Raw genomic sequence first — 21,933 nt, forward strand, 5'->3', positions numbered from 1 at the left:
TGTAGGATCCTACGGTTGAATACCGCCTCCGAACGGCAGATGGTTTTTATGATGATCTTTTTCATGCTAAAAATACACTCGGAATTTTACCCCTGCCAGCCGATTAGAAAAAAACTTTTTCTGTCATTTCATAACCGGGGTTTGGATGGAACCTGTTCTCTACCGAATGGTAGTCATGCACTAAGCTATTCTACGTGTTGCCAGTGTTAAGTACATTTATGCGTAGACTTCGCAGATTTTTCAATAGTATTTTTATTTATTATGTTGGAACTCCGTTTTCTTTTCAGAAATAAGTGTTTGATTTAAACAAAACAAAATATTATATATATGCATATTTTCTTCTCCCGTGGAAACTCCCCAAAACGGGTTTCCTCGCATAGTAGGCCTTTATAGAAGTGGAGAAGCATTATCATATAGCCATATTTTAAAAATTATTTAACCACTAGTGGACAGGTCTAATGGAGGGGGGTCAGGAAAGGTCCGTGAGAGAAGGAGCAATTTGTTTGCTATCTTTGAATATTACTATTAAAAAAAATTAAAAAGTAAGTGTTTTGTGACGAAAAGTACTAAAATTCAAGGGGGTACCGATACAATTAGAATTCTGTATATCTCATTCTTAATTTACAAATATATCTGTGGACATTTGACTAACCACTTTATCAAAAATAATAATTTTTTCAGCAAGGCGAAACCTTTTATGCTTAACAAAAATACTGGAGAACTAAAGTTCTCAGGCAATATGAATAAAAATAAGAAAATAGATACGGGTAAATTTAGTTTTGGTGTTCTCAAAAACGCTTTTAACATATTATTTAAAAGATACATCCACACTTGCACAACTGCAACTGGCGGCCACACTGAGGGTTTAGGCGGAAGGTGACCTTCAAAAGGATATAGAAAAGATAGTCGTAGTACGGTTGCATGCTAATTATTTTAGAAAGTTATTTTGCTGTCGATGGATAGACCTAAGCATGACGGAGTACGACACACCGGAATCAAAAAAAAATGTTTTCTTAAATAATTAGCGCACTTTCGCGTTATCGCCCTCACGAAGCGTCCCGCAATATTCCTATGGTCTCCCATAAATCTGAGGATGAGTAGATTTCTTAGTTTTTCCCATTAAAAAAGTTATATATTAAATTTGTTACTCTGTTATTGCGTTCCACAGAACATCGAAATTCCTTTTAGAAAAAGTGGAAAAGACGCCGTGAAAGTGGGCACCAAATGTCGAATTCAGAGTCACTGAGAAGATTCTATCCATCTAATGTTAAAATAATTTTTAATATTGCCTTCCCATATATGTAATATACATATATATTTTTGTACCTACATCAGTTAGTGGTCAGTTAAGGTGAAAAATGAGATAAGTAGTTTTGTGGGGAAAAATTTCTAAATTCTGTATTTTCTTGTTTGAAATTATGTGCTAAAATGTTTCCAGTTTCATATTGAACTAATAATTGAGCTTATACGTGTACATTTAAGAATAAGTCACATTGTAAAAAGGCATTTTAAAATAATATTGTCATTAACTCATTTCTATTTATTTTTCCCGAAAATTTTCTTTTGGAAAAAACCCACCCATAACAAGAAGCAAAATCAATTGATTTGACTGTGAGTATATCCTTGGAATTGCCACTCCTAGAAACATGTTGATAAGTCCAGAGACGGTCATTTAATTTGCTAGTTTAAAATCATGCAAAATGTCTTATTTCATAATTAGTACAATTGCTACATGCGTCGCCGTACAATAAGCGCATTAGCCACATTTAGAATCCTATTGAACTCAACATTTGAGTGGGCTCTCCAATACTTGCAACGGCCCCAAATAACAGCAGGAAAGTTAGGGCTTGGTATGCCATGAAAAATGCGAGCAACATTACGACCACAGAAGTTATTATCGGGATACATGCCAATGAGCAAAAGAACGTCGTGTTCAATATCTGCATCGGATATATTGGAGGCCTGTAAATTAGCAGAAATTAATGCATGTATTGGATTTAAGAATCGTTAATGAAGAATTCACACTTTACTTACATCAGCTTCTAGTTTCAGTTCTTTTGGATAATCGTTTTGGAAATAATCACGAATAATGCCTTTAAGCTGATTCGAACGATCTGGGGCATAGTTCGCATTTGTGCACGGCACATAGGTATTATAGGCCACCGATGATAGACCTTGAAAGACATACTGGAGTTGTATCAATTGCGTTCTTTCTTGCTCGACGGTGCGATTATAAAGGGTGTCAAGTGCATCATCTATCTCCTCTGGTACAAAGTCTCCTGGCGCTTTCAAACGAAAACCAATGTCATGAAAGTTTACGTTAATGGGTGAGCGGCGCGGATTGCCATCAACTGCAATTTAAGGTGTGAATATGAAGAAAAAAATAAGTTACGACTCTACTATTTGACGTTGAATACTAATGTTTATTACGGTACTGCACTCATTATTCCGTTTCTGAATGACTGATTCAAATAGAATCTGAATATATGATATTATGTGCTCGGTAGTTCGAAGCTTAAGCCGGACGATATTCAATTCGTTTAATTAAATACAAAAGAACGTAACCGAGAGATTAAGTTCTGCAGCTCAAACAATCTTCTCTCACATGAGATTGAAGAATGAGCAACTGGCAGCCCGTCAGCCCCCGCAGTAATGGTCAACAGAGCTCGTATGATATTTTTTTAGAAAAGTCAAAATTTTAAACTAAAATAATAATTAATATTTAAAGAGCGGAAAATATGAAATCCATTATTATTGTGAATATTTTTTGCGCAAATGGTTTAAAACTGTTTTATGGTCGATATTTAGCTCCTGCGCGATGCTACGACAATTTTCTCCTTGCTGACTTCCATTCTTAACACCCTGTAACTCACAACTGAATGGAACAAACAAAAACGCAAAACATTTTTTTAGTATAGAATGTCACCTTAACAACGAGTATAAACTTTAAGTTGTTTGATCGATACTTTACGAGATATCGATCACTGCAGCCATCTACCGAGAAAATAATGGATATCTTTTTATGGTCTTTTTATGTTTACGAATTACCTTCAGTCCATTCTAAATTTTTCAATTGATATTTCACAATGCCACTGTTCCAACCAATTGCTGCAGCAATATCAACCACGGAAAATTCGATTATATTTGAATCTTCAACAAATTTATCCTGTTTAATTTCAAGCGCAATAGCCATAGCTAATGGTGGACAATTTTTGGCGGCATGTCTGGAATATTTCAATATAATAATAAGCAAATTAATTTCAACTCGCCTTTTTAGTTAATTATACGAGTACTCACTTCAAATACTTTGCACCCCCGTATGATATGACCTTAGCCATGGTATAAGCATTACTGAGCACATTAATGTTCCAACGTGTATCCAGTTCTAGATAGCATAGCAATGTAGAAATATTTTCTTGTGGTATGTCCAATTCTTCAACGGTGCGTTCGACAGAAAACGCAATCTCGTGGCCGGGACACATGCGATCGTTCTCCTTCGAGTAAGCCTTAACCACCAACTCGCTGCTCGAAACTTTAGTTTTTTGATATTGCTCATCCGAAGTACTCTTCTTTGAGCAGGCACACGGAACAAATACGTGTTGCAACAGTTTGCGTATTACATGTCGATCGATTGAGTTGGCAAAGATGTGCCGCCGCAGCTCACATTTATCACCTCCTCGTGCATCTAAAAAGAGATGACAGTGTGCCGGTTTGCCATCTCGTCCAGCACGACCAATTTCTTGTACATAACTTTCGTAGTTGCGGGGCATATTGTAATGAATAACTGCACGCAAATCTGGTTTATTGATACCCATACCGAAAGCGATAGTGGCCACAACGATACGGAGATCATTACGCATAAAAGCGTTTTGTATTGTGCGACGACGCGAGGCAGGCATGCCAGCATGATAGGGCTCCGCAGCCCAATTAACGCGCTTACGCTTTCGCTTACCACTTTCTGACCCATCCCTTTCGTTACATTGATTTTGCATGCATGTACGGAGATATGACGCTATTCGCTCGCACTCATCACGACGCGTGCAATAAACAATTATTGATTGGCAATCACTGAATCTGAAATTAATATGAAAATTGTCTTATATAGATGGTTTAGGATATAAATATATTATTATGGTATTATAGAAACACCTACAAAGGATGCCATTTCAGCAAAAGTCGTTCGAAAGAATTTATTTTCTACAACTCTAAATTTTCACTGTTATTCGAGCTTCTCTGATATCATAAGTTGACGATTGTTCGATATTAGCCTCCGACATGGCATTGATGGTTTTTGCTCAAAAGTAGACGGTAACTTTTGCGATCTTTTTCGATTCTTTACTGCGAGGAACCTTACATTCTTTCCTACTAATACATCCAGGCAACCTCAACTTCATTCTCCAAAAGTTTGCTCTCTTAACTCGTGCGCGTGAAAACAGACAAACTGGTTCTACTTCTAGGAATGCGGTATGCCGCTAACTGGACCTGTGTAATGATGTCACTGGCTTAGGTTCGCTTCATTCGCGAACCCAATCTAAATAATCTTCAAAGAACCTTATGAAATACTCCACAAACCTAATAAAACTTTCTTGAAACTATATCGATGTCTATGAAAGCTCGACAACCGCGATTTCCTGTATTATATAAAAAAAATTAAATGTGTTTTAATTAAGAGATGGTCTTCCATAGGAAGATTTCAACAAGCCTTAAACATAAAATTAATCTTCCAAAATGATCTACAATTTACTTCTGAATAAAATCTTTTTGGAAGATCAATTTTTTGTTTTGTTTTTTACAGCCTCTCAATTATTATAGTATTAATTTTGGTTTCTTACCGATCACTAGTCAGCAAGGCTAATAACGCTGCGTCCTTATTCTCGTCCTTCGACACGGATAACAGAAGATTATCTGGCAGTGGAGTGTCACTTATTATACCCCGTTCGCCATCTTTAATTCCTAAATGACTAATAATGCTTAACCTTGTCGGTAATGTTGCTGTGGCAGTCAAACCCAAAACTGTATTAATTCCTAAGTTCTGCTTTAGAACTTTGCAAATCATCAAGTAGCTAGGGCGAAAATTGTGACTCCATTGGGACACACAGTGCGCCTCGTCAATACAGGCAAATGCAATTGCAGGCAGTTGTCGCAGTATTGCACCAAAACCAGTGGAACGTTCACCCGCTACTACTGCTTCAGGTGACACCAATAAAATATCCACCTCTCCAGCAGAAATCATTTCCATTACCTTAAGTCGCTGTTGGGGTGTTTGATTTGTGTGCAGGCAATGTGCGCGCAAAAAGTGTGGCACACCTGTCACCTGATCTTCCATAAGTGATACCAGTGGAGATATAACTAATGTTATTGCTTGTCTTCGATGACTGTACAAGTAAGCAGGCAATTGGTAGCATAACGATTTTCCGCTACCGGTGCTGAGTGTAACTAATGTTGAAAGACCAGACAGAATGCGCATAATTGCACGCTCTTGGCCCTTTCGAAAACTTGTATGCCCGAACATACGTAATGCATCTGTCACTTCAGCAGGAATGTCACCACGTACATTTCCATTGGCATCCAGCTCATAAAGAGGTGTAGTGCCACCAAACTTCGTGTCGGGTGTTTTGGCTTCTGCAGATGACACATGTAGACCAGCTTTTTTAAGAAAATCTTCTGGAATTTTATGACCCACATATTTTTTTATAGGTGACTCTTGAGTAACTGGTGCAGAAATTACATCAAGGGCAATATTTTCCAGATCCTCGTCGCTTTCGAAGCACATATTATCGTCATCATCACTAGCACTATCACTCAAGTTCTCCTCACTTTTATTACCAACCATTGCTACTTGATCTAGTTCTTCATTGTGATCATCCAGTTTTTGTAGATCCTGGCTCACAAAACCATCATCAGTGCTCTGATATAAAGCTGTATTTGGGGCGGCTGGTAATTTCGATATATTTCTGCTGTGCAGCACGGCGGCACTCTGAGCTGCCATTCGTTCAGCCTCTTCGAGAGTTGGAAATGGCGACGGATCCTCCTCAAGTTGTGCTGACAAAGGTAGCAAAGAATCACCCTTCAATTTACACTGAGCAGCAAAATGGCCTACTTGCCCGCAAGTGAAGCATGTGAGGACACCTCCGTCACAGCCACCCATATCCATATCGGGGCCAATGAGTGCAGCAATTTTCTTTTTGTGACGCCATTGCTTTTTCTTAAACTTAGAGTAATTCATATGGCGTTTTCCACGAGCGAATATTTTTTTTTGCAGGTTTATTGAGACATAGTTTTCATTCAGTTTTCCTGATGCGATTTTTTCTTCGAGCTTCTTTCGAGCTGCTGCACGTTTCTCATTAATAATTGGCGTGTGTGAGGGTTTACACTTCGCAGTTGCCTCTCCTGCTGTTGCAGTTGTCACTCGTGCACTATTTATATATCGCTGTGCTATATCATCCGCACTCTCCAACTCACAATTTGGCACGCGGGGAGTGCAGGTGAGATCTCCACGCTCGAGCAGCATGGTATAACGCAACATGGCTGCTTCCGGTGGCTTTTCTGCTTGCTCTTCTGATTCTTCTACATTCGTTGCTGTAATATCCAAGGCATCTTTAGAGTCCGCTGCTCTTGAATTCTTAGCTCTACCCCGAGTCACTCTTCGCGAAGCTGTTTGTTTTGTGCCATGTTGTTTTAGCTTTGACTTTGCTTCTCTGGAAACTTTCACTCCACCAACAAGCTGAGTTTTCACTTGTTTTTTAACAGTTTTAGTGTTTTTGCGACCTGCCTTAACATTTTTAGGTGGAGAATATTTTGATTCCTCATTGCCATCGAAATCAAAAACATTTTTACAATTTCCTGATACTTGCTTTATTTCGCTTTCTATATGTTTAGTTGGTGAGTTCCTCATTCCATTGCTGTGATTTTTTTCAATGGTCTTAAGCACTCTGCGCCTTTTGGCTACGTGCTTATAAATCTGATCCTCCTCTTCGCCAGCACTATCCGAAACAACTGAGTCTGAGTCCCCATTGGTGAGTGTACTTAGTTTAACCGATACGTCTTTAGGGCTTTCCGATTTTATGTGTATTTTCTTTTTCTCTAAATTACTTTCATTCTTTGTCTCGTTAGCATTGGGAAATGGTTCTAACGTTTTCACATTAATATTACTCAGACCATATCGTTTTTCTACAATCGGTGTTTTTGGAAGGGCGGATCCAACCGATTGGACGAACTTAGTTGCAGCTGCTACACCTCCTTCTAGTCCCTCATCAATGGTATTACGATTAAGCCAGCCGGAATCCACTTGTATCTGTGAGGGAACTTCTTTACCTGAAAAAAGTAAATGTCTAATTATATACATATGTATTTATAATTGTCAGTCAGCATGGCTCAGTAGCGTTCGTGATTCACCGATTTCAAAAGAAATTTGGAAGCGTTGTTCTGGCATTAAACGATTCATGATGACCTGCCAAACCTTACTGAATAGAAATATCAGTTTGCCAGTCTCAGCTGTCAAACCATAGTTATCGATATCGATAATTCTCATACAGCTAAACAACACACCCTATACCATACTAAATCTGACAAAAACGCGCATTTATTAAAAAAACATTATGAGGAAGTTGAAAAATTTAAGTATTATAATAAGAGTTGTATACGAGTTTATACGATTTGTAAGTTTGTTGATCAACTTAAATAAGCAATGCATTCGACCACAGACTTTGTATACTTATATTTAAGACATCTAGAAAAAATATGCATGTTACAATAAAATTATGTATATTTTGATTAAGTCTATACCTTACACTGCTATATTTTGTTTGCTCATTGAGTGCACCTGCTTTTGGTAATGACCTGGAGGAATCTTGTACCATTCTTCCTAGATGATCTGCTATAAAGAAGTTGTTGTTGTAGCAGCATAAACATTCCCCATACATATACAGGGAATGCTGCTGAAATGACAGTCCCCGGCCGGATATAAATCCGAGTTTTTCCGGTTACGTAGAACCCACTGTGGGAACGTTAAATGATTTTCATCTCTATTGGTGAAGCTTCCGTGCCAATTAACAGTTTGTTACACTGCTGGTGTAATACTAAGCCCTATTTACTCAGAATGAACACCTCCTGTACGTAGTTTCTTCTTTGACCCAATATCTGGTTCAGAGATTTTAAATTTAACCAATAATCTAAAAAAGCTCTGATGCAGCGGGAAATGATGATATTTCAAACCGAACGTTAAAAACTCTTGTTATCAATCTCTACATTTTTTTAGAAAGCTGTTAAGTGTAGAGTTTTAGCTTATTTAGAAAAAATAACTACTTTAGACCAATTCAATACGGTTTCAGGCCTGGAGCTTCAACTGAAGACGCTCTTCTTGAACTCTATTGAATTATATGTATATAAAGCAATTGATGATAAAAAAATTACGCTACCACTTTGTTGGTATAACAAAAGCATTCGATATAGTTGAGCATTCTTCTAAGTAAACTTAACTCTGGTTTAAATATTTAACATATTTAACGAATAAACACTTCCAATTTTGTTTTTGCTTTATATTAATTCCCTGTTTTCATTACCTTTAATGTGAAAAGTTAAAGATTGCTTTCAATCTTTTTGTTGATATATAATATTAATCACGATGTGCACCTGCCAAGGGAGTGGTTCGCAAATTATATGCTAATTATAAGCAATAAAACTAAATTAATTTGTTTTAATCTTCGTAACAAGAAAGTGCCGAATGGTGATGTTTTTTCCAATCTACAGCGATACTTTTTTAGCGGTAAATTATTTACCCATTAATGTATTTAGTAAAACGAATCTTGCATCAATTTTGCACTGAAAACTGTTATTGACAGTAAATGTTTCAAGATCGAAGTAGTTTCTAATTTCAAGTGTCTGGAAGTTTTAGTCATCGCATATAACTATGTACTTTGAAGCGATATATGTTATCCACTGCACGTTCATTTTATCATCTTAGAAAATTGCGTTCAAGCAGTGTACTAAAAATGGTATATTATGGGCTTGTACAATCTAGATTACAATATGGTATAAGCTGCTGGGAGAGTGCATATGTATATGTACTACTAAAACTCGTCCGCTATTAATTTCGACCTCTATGAATCTTTTTAAGGTGTCGTAAGGCACCTGCAGTACAACAAAGTTTTGAAAAATTTCTTTGCAAGGAGCGGATATTTACGAAGTCCAATATACCATTCACACAGATTATGAAGTAATTCTTTAATCACATGCCGCAGTTCCAGTTCTTATTCACATCACCTTTTCCGTAGTTTCTGTTCCATAATATCTTGTACACTTTTCAACAAACTTCCGAAAGATATACAATTTGTTAGAAGATTAGCCGTTTTCTGCTTTCACTTGGCTTTTTCATTTCAAACATGACAATATTGAAGTAATTTGTGCCTGTCACACAACTTATCTTTTCATTTAACACGTTTACGCCGACGCGTACCACCGGTGGCCCGCACAAGATTGCTTCTTGAGGCGGCGTGTACCACCAATGGTACTTTATTAAACGGTACCTATGAGATGAGATGCCATAAACGACTGCCCTTATGAAAAAATTTCGTTTTATGACCTGCAATCGCTTCCGATAGAGCGAAAAGACTTAAACATTGCCGTCTGTGAGCGAAGACCATGAATAACAGCGCCGGCGGGAACGTGTTAAAACCATTCCTATATATTGTCCTAAATTTGCTTAATACATTTTATTGTATAATTAATTTATTTATTTAATCCACCATTTAATTTCATTTAGATTTTTTTTGTCTTCGAAATGCGTGCCACATCATTTAGCATCCATTAATATATTATATTTATATTTAAGTATACTCATAGATGTTATAAGATAATGAAGAATTGTAAACAAACTAAAACAAAACAATCTACCAGGGGAATGACACTAGGCACTGATGCTACCATAACGATATAAAGACCTCACGTTATTGTAACAAGATTAATTATATTTTACCATAACTTAGTCGGAATCCCGGTACAGATACTTTCACTCACCTGTTAACAAAAGATTCACAGTAACGGCTCCTGCTCCTTGCTGCTCTTTCGCCTTTTGCACCAATATTGTTTCTAAATCAGGCAGTACTACCTCAGATCGTTGACTAATATGTGGTGCACTTACTTGTCGCGTTAGCTGTGCACTGATTTCTGAGTTAGCACGCGAAAGTGATTTTCTTGGATTGCGTATGCAAAACGATGTGGATTTGAAAAGCTTTGCAGATAAATTGGATGTGAATGGTTTTTTCAATGTACCAGAATCATTTAACTTTTTTCTCCCACTCTTTTCAACCTGCTTTTTACTTTCCTCGGGGCCCCATGCCTTTTCATTCAGCTCGCGTATTTCTGTATCTTCAAACTCTTTGATACCCTTTTCTTCGCTATCTGCACACGTTATATCCTTTCGAACACTTATTGTAGGATCTTGTTGTTGTGCAGACTGTTCATATTGATTCAATTGCCCAAGAACGTTTGCGCACTTTGTAACACCCACTAACGCTGCGATGCTGCTGGAAATACCCGAACTTTCATCATTATAGTTTTTTGCAGTTGTGTCATTGTCAGACGGTGATATTTCTAAGACATTAAATCCGTCATCGTCAAAAACCTCGTTTAATGTATCCTCCAAAAATGATGTTTTCAACTTATAATACATTTTGTAAGCATCCCGTATTTCTTGCGGCGCCTCACGAATATCATACTGAAAAAATTAAAATGTTGAATATTTCATAAATAATTTATCGAGTTGTTTACTCACTTTGGACGGAACTCGGGAATGTTTACTCTTGAAATCTCGCTCCCATGTTTTTACACGTATTTTATATTTCTGGTATTTATGTTTATATACGGAATCACTCATTGCCAGATCAAAAGCTTAATTTTAATTTCAACTGCTGTGAATTACAAACAAAATATTACCTAATTTCGTGTGTAGTCAGTCCATGCAAATAAAATTCAATACCTGATGTTTTGTAGTTTCACATCAAATGTCAACTTTCGCGCCATTTAAATTTTCCCTAAAGCAACCCCCAAACAAAGTAATTCGAGCATTCAACCAATTGCACAACTAGTTGGACGTTCGGGCGTAACAACTGCGATACAAACTACATCTCAGCTGTATGCAAGGCGAATTCATATAAGCTGATAGCATAAGCTACAAAGCCAAAATAAACAGGTGTTTAATTTTTGAAATTTGGTGGCTTTAATGTCAAAATCATGTAATTGTTTTCCATTAATTCTATGACCGTCAATCAGAATGGAAACAAAAATATTACTTTTACAACTACCAAAACGAAAAAAAAACCAAATTAGCCGTGTTTAGTGACGCCTCCTGGAAAAAACCGAGGCGAGTTCCATGTGTTAATTCGCCTAAAATTTAATACTTAAATTTAAATCCACTTGAAATTTCCAGCACTACTTAAATCTAGGAACAACGGGCATAAAAGACCATAAGGTCGAAGTGCAAACCTCATTCATTCATTCAACCCCTCAAAAATTGCTTATTGACATCCTTTGCTTGGGCAGGCTCCTTAACGGTGTGCAGGAGCTACATCAAATATCAAATCGTAACCAAGCACCTGATGGATGTGTCGCTCTCTTGCGCGATGCTTTACCCCGATGTCTGATACCGCTTGAGAACAAAGACCAAAAATTGCCACCAATTTGTGGTATGCGTCTTGATGTTGTTTCACAAATGAAGAAATCTACAGTTTTATTTTTATGGTTTTTGTGAGGGAATTTTTCTTGACAAAAATATACTCGGGTGGTTTGCCATTGCCTTCCGAGGGGTCGGCCACTATTATTTCCTACTGTTTCGTGCTTCGAAACGGGCACTAGTGAGGGACAGTTAGACATGAGCCCATTCGGCTACGGCGGTCGCCAGGATGATAATGACGATAACTAAATTACGGGTATGTTACAATTTCATGTTACTTATAATATGTATGAAATAAATAAAATGTATCTCAAAATTCGGGAGCTGAGGCGTTGTTAATATTATAAGCTCCCTCGAACTTCTGTGATCAACGCGGGGAGCACACCATCAACCAGCAAAGGGCCCTATTTGCCGCTTGGTTATCGCAGCTGATGTTTACGTCCCTGAACAGCCAGCCAGCTGCTGGAATGTGAGAGGGCAATGTCCCACTCGGACCAAGTCAGGGTTTACATCAATCAGTTATCAGGGGGATGAACTCAGACTTTCTAAATATACTTCAATGCTCGTAAGTGAGATCAAATCTGTAGCTCTAGCCTCTCAAACTGATTGCGGTACGTTTACACAGCGACAGTTTCAACAGCGATGCCCACAAGTACTCTATTTAGCATTGCGTTAAGCGCCAGATTAGGAGTGGTTCGGAGCACTGCACTAATTCTAATGAGGGCAGACATCGCCCACTCCAACGAATTCCACCAGACAAGGACTCCTTATAACAGATAGGAACCCCATATATCACTCGCTTTATAATGGTCTTGATGTATATTTACAAATGACCTGATACCTTCATAATGTTCTTTTAATCGGATAGCTATCTGTCTATGATTAGATCCAGGTTCATCACCTTCCTAGATTTCGCTCACCTTTAGCAAAGTCCCTTAAGAATGAGGATCTCGTGAATGTTTCTATGACCCATTCGAAGTCGTAAGTTCTCGATTTATACCTGTGTATTAGTAATTGTGGTAGTGCGTTTTGGAATTTTTGACCAAGGTTACCAGATTACATGCCACATTTCCCTGGGCTTCCTTTTTCTGCATATATTACAAAATTAGTTTATACTTTAGGATTTTAGTATTCAGCGGAAACTCTTCTGATATAAACGGTGTTGATATTTCCCCAGCTATTTTCTTCCTTCGGCCACCGTATCCAACCGTGCATGAAACACCAAAATTAAAGAAAAACATTTTTCTAATAGCGGTCGCCCCTCGGCAGGCAATGGCAAACCTCCGAGTGTGTTTCTGCCATGAAAAAGCTCCTCATAAAAATATCTGCCGTTCGGAGTCGACTTAAAACTGTAGGGCCCTCCATTTGTGGAATAACATCAAGATGCACACCACAAATAGGAGGAGGAGCTCGGCCAAACACCCAAAAAGGGTGTACGCGCCAATTATATATATATAGTATACTTATTATAGTATAATGTTCATATGTACGCATTTTATTAGGTATCTGGCCGAACTCCTCTTCCTATTTGTGGCGTACGTCTTGATGTTTTTCCACAAATGGAGGGACCTACAGTTTCAAGACTACTACGAACCGCTGATATTTTTGTATGAGGAGACGTTTTCTATCAACGTATATTTCATACCCACAGTGGGTTTAAAACCCGGGCTCTACCGAATGGAAATTAAATAAAACTACTAAGGTCCTAAGAACGACAAATGGGGTATTTGTTATAAATATCGCTAAGGTCTCTGCTGCAAAATGATGGAATATAAATGGGCACGATGGTAAATTTGATGCTACCACCAAAAGTTTCGAGATTGGTATGATTTATGAGGTTTACAATTTTATGAGTATCGCAGTGCCTTGTTTTGACTGAGGGTTTAATGCTACGTTAGCAAAGTAGCACGCATAGTTCCTTGGGAGTATAATTTTGTGTGTGCTCAATTAGTGCAATTGGTGCAGAGGGTTCTTATGGTAAAAGGTTGCAGATATTTCGAACAGGATAACCCAGTCATTGACAATTTTTTTTTAGGGCCTTGGGCTCGGCGTATAAGTTTGAATTTTAAGCTTGTATCACCCGCCTTGGACCTGGCGGGAGAATTCGTAAACCCGTGTAATTATTCCTCTCCAATTCACTTTCGACTACTTTCTCCGACACTTGTTTTAAGCAGAGTGGATATATGATATTTTTTGCTTTTTAACTTGATTCATGTCAAATACTGTCAACGCGCCAAATCTATTTGGTGGCCTATCGGTAGAGCTCGACATGCCTCGTGATTATTATTTAAACACTAAATCTAAAAACAACTATAAAAAGGAAAAATATGAAGGAGAAAAAATACGAGTTAATATTGAAAGTAACGGAATTCAACACAGTTTGAACGATAGCCGGCGACTGTCTTTTTACTAAAAATAGTAAAACATGTTATGTATGCATACAGATACTATATTTGTACACACAGGAATTCCAGCAGAAAATTGTATATGAATAAAAAATAACATGTCAGAAAAGACTAATAGCTCGGAAAAAACACAAATACAATATTTTCTGGAATGTGGAAATATGTCGAAAAAAAACAAAACAAACAACAAACTTTTTGTGAAATTTCAAGTGTCAGGTTTTCAAAAGAATTTTATTTATGAACTTTACGGAATGCACTCCGTACAGTTTTGTAATGCTTTTAGACTTATTAACTATTTTCTTATTTATTCAACCAAATAATCTAGAGAACCAGTGGTGAATTTAATTTTATTGCTTTTATTCGTGGTTTGAATAGTGGTCCAGAGTTAAACGGAAACCAAGGATTGCACTCTTCGAAATTACGTCACCATGAGATTTTTACAAATTCATTCTATTTATTAAATAGGTGTAGCAAAAATATTAAATTAGTGTCGCTACGGCAGAAAGAAATATGTAGGGTGGGGATGAAAAATATTTTTCTATTATATACGTATGTATATATAAGTCGGAAAAATTTGTACATATGTACATGCGTATGTATTGTTTTCTTTTTCATTTGTGTAACTTTGTTGTGCTATAATGATTACCTAAGCTGCTAAGGCATCTCAAAAGTTTCAACACAACTTTGATTACCACATATGCCGTTTAAGGTTATCCATTATAAATCATCCCAGTGCCAATTGTGTTGTTGTAATATTCCTGGTTGTACAACAACTATTTTTCGTTATATTGTTTGTGCACTGAATAATGAAGCAAACTACTACGTTTTATTAGTTTTTGTTGTGGCGAAAATAATAGTACTAGAACCTTTATTTTTGTCTATTCGTGTTATGTGCTGAATTTTGTATTTTGAATGTCGCTTAGAGCATTTGTATTGCAGTTTTCTTTAACACATGTCAACTACATCAAAATGAGCGCCACATCTTCCGGCTTCATAGCTGGACAACGCCAATTGTACAGATAATATTGTAGATTGCCATCACCCGTACCGAATTTCAAAGGAAACAAAAAATTCTTATTCTCCATTAAATCAAGTGCATTAAAAACATCCAAGTTAATATTCTTCGCTGAGATCAGAGCATCATTCATCAATTCTAACCATGGTGTCTTTGTGGACACATTATAGAAAGAATAGGCAGCACGTACAGTCTTATGTACAGGGTGATGCATAACCGAAGATGGCAAGCAGTAATAACTAGTCATGTCGGTAATGTTCCCATGTTCATCCTCTACAACGAAACAGTCGATGATACCTTCTTTCGGAGTAAACCAGTGACGGAATTCCTCTTTGGAAAAAACTGGGCTCAAGGAGAATTTTCTGAGATATTCTTCGAGTAGTTTCTGTGCCTTGTCCATATCCTTGGGTTGAATACGTCGGTATCCTTTGGTTTTCGGCTGATCGGGTAACTTGTATAGTTTTATGGTCCGTTGCATAGTCATATTACGTGCAAGTTGTGAAAATTTTACCTGCAAGAGAAATTAATACGGTAAAATATGGTAAATACACTCGTTTTCTTTTCTAAACGAAATATTGTGCAATACTACAATTTCTGTGAATATATGGGTGTTTTTTTAAGAGCTTGAGAACTTAAAATGATAATACAAAACGGAAATACGAGTATTATCGGAATGAATTTTTGAAGTGAAACTTCTTAGACGTAGATAGGCGAGGGAGAATGGAGAGTTTTGGGCATTTTCGTTCCGCGAGAGAGAAAAAAGATATAACGTAGAGGAAAAGGAGAGAGAGAGAGCTATACCTTATATATATCTTAGATACATTTTAGACTATTTTTCCTGAGTTTTTCCTTGTTGTGGCTTATTTCTAGTGAGAGATAACACTGCCTACTTTTTGGCGCTTCTCTATGAACTTCACGAACAGATTTTTTTTTTCAAGTAAATTTCCACAATTTGGAAGCGGTGTTCTGGCGTTAAATGCTCCAATCCTTACTGAACAGAAATTATTCTAAGACTCTATTTTATTCTAATTGTAACCCTATTAACGGATATTTTTTGTTTAATGGATATTAGTAATCCAAAAATAATATGGCAATAATAATGATAGTAATATTAATATTAATATATGCTTTCACTGACAATATTTTATTTTTAAAATTTTAGAAACTGATTGTGGAAACAATATAATTTTCTCAGGTATCCGAAGCAGCCGAAATTGTGTAGCCAATTTGTTTAAAATCACTTGTGTTTATTCCTGAGCGCACTGCACATGGCGAGACATTTATTCAGAAAATATCATTTATCATTCAAAACTTTTCCTATAGTTTGGTGTTTCATGCCCGGGATTTGGAACTCGGACACTAACAAATGGCAGTCACTAACCAATCCCGCGGCTGCGAAAAGCAATGTATAGATACGGCGCACAATGTGGGCTTTGGTAGGTACTCATGCAAAAAGTATGCAAAATTTTGATCATCTTATATCACACCTCTTTAATATCATTATAAATTTGTTGCTAGCAACGCAGAACATTATCGTGAAATGACGACACTCTTTACATTCACTAATTTTTTTCTGTTTCTCATATTCCAATCGCAATTTTCTGTAAATTTGTCAAAAACCAGCTGTCCCGCTCAGTAAGAATCGCAATCTATTTTGAATTTTAAATACTGTTTCTAAAGTTAGTATCTTACGAACTATTTGGTAGGCGTACGAGTATATCTTTTTAATGATATGTAACAATTTATTCCATGTAACCAACTTGAAATAATTTTTGTTATTTTTCTATATATACCTATGTATGTACATATATATAATATGTCTATCATAATAGCATCAGTTTAGCTGCGTCTGACTGCGTTACTCATATATATAATATATTTTTCCACTTTCTATGAAGTATAATATGAAAAGACAAGACATTTTTTAAATGTGGCATCAGAGCAAAAAACTAATTTGCCATTACATAATTGAAAAATATGATAACAGTGCCTCGAATCAAGTAGCTTAAGTGAAACATTAAAAAAAGTCAGTATTGGTCACCAAGGGTTCTTGCAGTAAACAAAACATTACTTGAAAGTCAGTTGTTACTTCCAGAGCGGTTTGTCAGATTGTTGACATCAAGAAGAATGACATAATAGCTATCATCCTGTGTTGGTCTATCAGTAAAGAGTATCGTTTAGTGCCGCTCTAAGTTCAAGAAGTCCACGGTTTTCTTACCACAAGGAACATTTAAGCCTAAGCTGATGAAGTTGCAGTTAAATAAAAAAAGCTCGGGAACGGCTTGATCGATTTAAAACTCTCTTTTTTGCTTTTTTTATGGAGTTTTTGCAGACCACCTGTCCCTTACTGTAACTGGCAACCATCTGGACGAAAAATATCTTGGATGACGACGGTTAGTCGTTTAGACTTTAGTTTGATAGACTAAGCTTTCAACAACACAACATGGAATATGCTACACAGAAAGCATCAAAAAGTAGTATCTTATGAGGTAACAATAGGTTTCTGCTATCGAACTTGGTGAACTCATCTTTTTTGTATAGACCTCCGATATCCGAACAGTCACTGAAAGCAAAAACTTAGAAACGCATGTTTGCAGCCGTGTACATGTGTACATAGGAAGGAGAAAACAACAAAAAAGAAAATAGTATGAATTCGTATTTGGCTGACAGGCACACTGGGACGTCTTAACGAAGAGCCTTGATTCCGAAGATAGACTCGGTTGTGATGTAAATTTCCAGTTTATTCACAAATATCCAGAAAAATAATTTTTCCTAGTCTCATAGAATTAGTATTGATAAGATTTAAAAAATAGTTATTACAAAAATGTATGAGCTTTAAAATAAAAAACATAAGTAGATATCAGAAAATTTCAATGTGCGTTATATACTTTGAATCTTGTATATTTAGTACGGAATACATGGTAAGAATTAAAAATCAAACAATTACTTCTTGGTTTTATAGTAACAAACTTTATTGAGGAGCAATATTCTTTGAACACTTGGCCATCTATTGTAAGGTCTTCCAATGATGTAAGTTTTATAAATCAGGCGTATTTCTTAGACGCGTATTAGGCTAGACGAGACCAAATTTTTCATGCACCATCGAAACCACCTCGTTACCAAAACCACCCGAGTTTATATCCGGCTAAGAACTATAATCTTAGCAGCATTCCCCAAAAATGTATGGGCCACGTTGATCACTTTGAAGAAAAATTATGTATTTCTTATCTAACGTCAGAAAATCGCTCTTCAAATAGAATTGTTTTTAAACTTCTTATTGTACATCGTACAGCAAAGCTTAAAGGTTGATTCGAATATGTTAGAACAAAAAGGAGATTTGCTCTTTGACCTAAAGGCTTTTTGTGTCCTCCACTCGGACAACGGTTGTATGCAACAGCATAAAGGATTCGAAATAGGTAGGACATATACCATATGGTATATACCAAAATGCTTTGAATGATGAGAACAGTCGATTTAGCCGTGTCGGTCAGTCAGTCCATCTGTTCGCGCTCTAACCGATAAAAAATTGATATATGTATTTCAATTAAACTTTGTACACATATTACTCTTTTTGAAATGGGCGAAATAGTTCAATAACCAAACCCACCTGCTATATAACGGTAATTTTCAAGAAAGCAGAAAGAGTGATATTTCTATTAGAAATAAACCTAAATTATTCACATTTGTTCATATTTAATTTTAATTGTTTAATTTTGGCAGTTTTCGTAGAGTAATCCCTAATTAAGACAAATTAGTCAAATTTAATATCAAGATCGGTCCGGAAAAAATAATATGATTTACAATTTGAATATTGTAGTTTTCCATTTTTCGATGAACTCCGGAGGTTTAAATAAAAATTTAAAACTTAATATGGAGGAAGTTGTCCTGATTTTTAGTTTAATTAGGATTTTTAATTGAGTATGGTAATAGTTTCCTGAATATTATTTAACTTTGTAAGCTAAAAATAATATTTTCTAGTGTAGATCACATAACAAATGTAAAATTGATTCAGTTTGTCTTATATTCGGTAATAAAATTATTTATCGCGTCTTTAGGGAAGATCTAAATTCACTTTTAATCACATTTTTGTAATTTCGTATGTACTGACACAAATGCTAACTAAGATTGTTGAAATTTTAAGCCTGGAATTATTGAATAATTTTTTTAATGAAATATGATTGCTGCCCTCACGTGTTGTATTAAATGGCTTGTTTTCGGTATTACATTCCGACCATTCCTTTGTAAAATTTTTAATATGATGTGATAAGTGCGACGTTCCGTCCTTAATTTAAAGTAATCTTTGAGAACACTTGAGTCCGCAGGACAACAAATTAAGGGTGCGAATTTATAATATATAAGTATCTCGTAAAACGAAAACCGTTATTTAATTAATTTATATAATTTCATTACCTCAACAAGCTTCTTGGGGTTCAATGAGCGATGCCAATAGCGACATGTAGATACTGGTTTAGGTAACACTACTCCCGCTGTATAAGCTGCTTGAAAAATCCCCGTTAAATTCACACGGCGAGTAATTTCGCGTATTAGTACAGGTGCCACTCGTTTACTACGTAACTTTTTATGAACGCATAGAAAATTAATCTCAACCGTTGTGAGCACTTTATCATAGCAATTCAACTTGCTGGGAATGGCAGATATGAACCCCACCAAACGACCTGACTTCACAACACGCACACCCACATGCCAATCACGCCTCCATCCGGGTGGTTGCAAAGACCACTTGAGAAATTCTGGTTGATAATCAAAACGAAACATGGCGTCATCATCCTCCACATAGTTTTCATTTAGCAGAGTATATAATTCCGTTAAATCGGTGGTACTATTCAAATCGAGAGTATCCCACTTGAAACCTTCTGGCAAGGTGTATGGATCAGGGCGAATTTCCGAAATATCTTTATCGGGTTCGATACATTCATTTGTAGTGATATCTTCATTCAATTTGGGCACCGGCTGTGTAGACCAAAACGCAAATTGTTTTGATTGTCTTCCAGCAGCTGCAACCTCGGAGAGCACCTGCAACAACCCTTGCTTTCTGAGTAATCCTGAAAAAGAGTCCAATAATAATGTGTCCACCTTAATATTCCTGGTATATGTGTCATTAATAAATAATTTTAATACAACCGTGTAATACTGAGGTTATATGTCTTCCAGTACACATGGCACCAGTGAATATAACTGGTTTGTAGTCTGTAAGCCAGTATATTTAATATAAATTTAACTACCCTGACCTGCCGAAGTTGATTTCGAATCAGCACGTTTCTTCTCCAAATCATCCGATCCAGAATCTTTATTATTGGCGTTTGGTGCAGATTTAGTACCGGCTACAGCGGCAGCAATTAATGCCTCTGTAGCGGCGGCTACAGCTTGGGTGCTTTCTATCGCATTCGCATTGCGTTCATTATTTTTTTGTACAGCCTCCGGATCTTTATCGTTATTAGGCATTGCAAGAACTTATGTTTTCTGCTTTAAAGACAAATTGATTCAGTCTTGTCAATATACTACTATTCCGTGTGTAATTTAATGACCAAGAACAGAGAATCTTTCTCTGTCAAGAATGACTCACTTCAAAATATACTTTGACAAATGGACAAGACTGCACTCTGCTTCTTCTGTTATGTTGAAATTCATTTACAATATAATCACACGCATTCGTTCCATAGATAACTAGATGTGAAACTTATTCATTTTGAGAGAGAGCGCGCCCATGAGGACGTTTCAAAACTTGGCAGCACTCACACATTATGGGATTTTGAACAGCTGATAGGCGAAATGGCAGACTGCCAGAAGAAACGCGCCGAAAATAACTGACGAAAATAGTTCGTTTTTGCTTAATGGAGAAATGACGTGTTGAAATGTTTATAATTATTTGTCTTAAAATGAATTCAATTGAAATGTAATAATTTGAATTGAAGTGAGTTTGTAGAATCCAAAGCTCGTTATATCCTTTTCGACTTCTACTTTTAATTAGTCTTATGTACATAATGTAGTTTTATTGAAAAGTGTGTGTTGCTTTATGTAAATTTGTATATACGTAAATATTCTATGGTTGAAAAGCGTAGGTAAGGGAACTGAATTTGTGTTTGAGATATTTTACAAAAATTAAAGGTAATCTGCTTTAACTTATTCTATTCGTTGTTTGAGAATTTTTTTGTTACCCAATTTCTGTGTTATATTAAAAAATCGCAATAAGTCATGTTTTTAATTATAACTTATGTTTTTCGCGTTCATTACTTTATTATTATTAAATAATTTCATTTACATAAAATTTTTTAAATTTTTTGCTTATTTATGTACATATTTCATACGGATTGTGCTTATTTTTAGTATATGTAGGTGTTTACAAGTGATATAAGGCTATTGGGCAACCGCACACTAAATACTAACCTCAATGGTGGTGAGGAAACTAAAAATTCCAGACCTTTGGTTCAAAAATACCCAATTCATGTTTCTACCGGTGTGGCAATATTGGAAAATGTTATAAAAAATGCACATTTTTCAGCGCTCTCACGAGAAAAAGAGTTTCACATCTAGTCATCTATGATTCGTTCTACGCACTTCGGACTAATCAATGTAGTAATTAATAAGAAATTTCACATTCTCTACCTCTGCCCAAGATGAAGCAATAAGGGGTGGTGGCACTAGAGCAACAACTCTTACATGTGTTTTGTTTCAACAATTTTGTGTACGGACTGTCAAAATTTTCATGAGAATAGAAGCAAACAAACAAGATACTAGAAAAAAAGCAGGCAACTTGACAATTAAGACACAAAATTGAAAAATAAAATGCCCTAGACGTGGCATATATCGCAAGAGACCAAATCGTG

At 36.3% G+C, this 21,933-nt stretch overlaps 2 protein-coding genes across 3 annotated transcripts; both read right to left on the bottom strand.

Annotated features, from left to right (window-relative positions):
- Positions 1-1,388: 1,388 nt before the first annotated feature.
- LOC129241553 (ATP-dependent DNA helicase Q4) lies at positions 1,389-10,980 on the bottom strand. Its single transcript, XM_054877951.1, has 7 exons — positions 10,772-10,980; positions 10,015-10,714; positions 4,833-7,314; positions 3,298-4,074; positions 3,049-3,224; positions 2,035-2,351; positions 1,389-1,962 (listed from the first exon to the last, which is right to left on the bottom strand). Exons 1-7 carry the CDS (start codon positions 10,871-10,873, stop codon positions 1,729-1,731), a joined length of 4,788 nt encoding a protein of 1,595 aa, XP_054733926.1. The 5' UTR covers positions 10,874-10,980; the 3' UTR covers positions 1,389-1,728.
- A 3,296-nt stretch (positions 10,981-14,276) lies between these two features.
- On the bottom strand, positions 14,277-20,758 carry LOC129241356 (glycylpeptide N-tetradecanoyltransferase). 2 transcript variants are annotated; one of them, XM_054877622.1, is made up of 4 exons: positions 20,673-20,758; positions 20,338-20,569; positions 19,499-20,151; positions 14,277-15,599 (listed from the first exon to the last, which is right to left on the bottom strand). In XM_054877622.1, exons 2-4 carry the CDS (start codon positions 20,549-20,551, stop codon positions 15,033-15,035), a joined length of 1,434 nt encoding a protein of 477 aa, XP_054733597.1. In that variant the 5' UTR covers positions 20,552-20,569; positions 20,673-20,758; the 3' UTR covers positions 14,277-15,032. The 2 variants fall into 2 exon arrangements, with proteins under 2 accessions (XP_054733597.1, XP_054733596.1); XM_054877621.1 differs by lacking the exon at positions 20,673-20,758 and having other exon boundaries at positions 20,338-20,666.
- Between the last annotated feature and the right edge of the window lie 1,175 nt (positions 20,759-21,933).

This window comes from Anastrepha obliqua, chromosome 3 (genome assembly GCF_027943255.1).
Source record: "Anastrepha obliqua isolate idAnaObli1 chromosome 3, idAnaObli1_1.0, whole genome shotgun sequence".
Classification (NCBI taxonomy): Eukaryota; Metazoa; Arthropoda; class Insecta; order Diptera; family Tephritidae; genus Anastrepha; species Anastrepha obliqua.

What these genes read in the sequence shown, in the direction of transcription:
- LOC129241356 (XM_054877622.1), bottom strand. Translation starts at nt 20,551, where the DNA reads ATGCCTAATAACGATAAAGATCCGGAGGCTGTACAAAAAAATAATGAA. An exon ending in TTCGAAATCAACTTCGGCAG is followed by an intron (nt 20,152 to 20,337) that starts GTCAGGGTAGTT and finishes ACTCTTTTTCAG; the next exon opens with GATTACTCAGAAAGCAAGGG. An exon ending in ACCCCAAGAAGCTTGTTGAG is followed by an intron (nt 15,600 to 19,498) that starts GTAATGAAATTA and finishes TTTCTCTTGCAG; the next exon opens with GTAAAATTTTCACAACTTGC.
- LOC129241553 (XM_054877951.1), bottom strand. Translation starts at nt 10,873, where the DNA reads ATGAGTGATTCCGTATATAAACATAAATACCAGAAATATAAAATACGT. An exon ending in TGTGAATCTTTTGTTAACAG is followed by an intron (nt 7,315 to 10,014) that starts GTGAGTGAAAGT and finishes TACTTTTTTCAG; the next exon opens with GTAAAGAAGTTCCCTCACAG. An exon ending in GCCTTGCTGACTAGTGATCG is followed by an intron (nt 4,075 to 4,832) that starts GTAAGAAACCAA and finishes TATTAATTTCAG; the next exon opens with ATTCAGTGATTGCCAATCAA.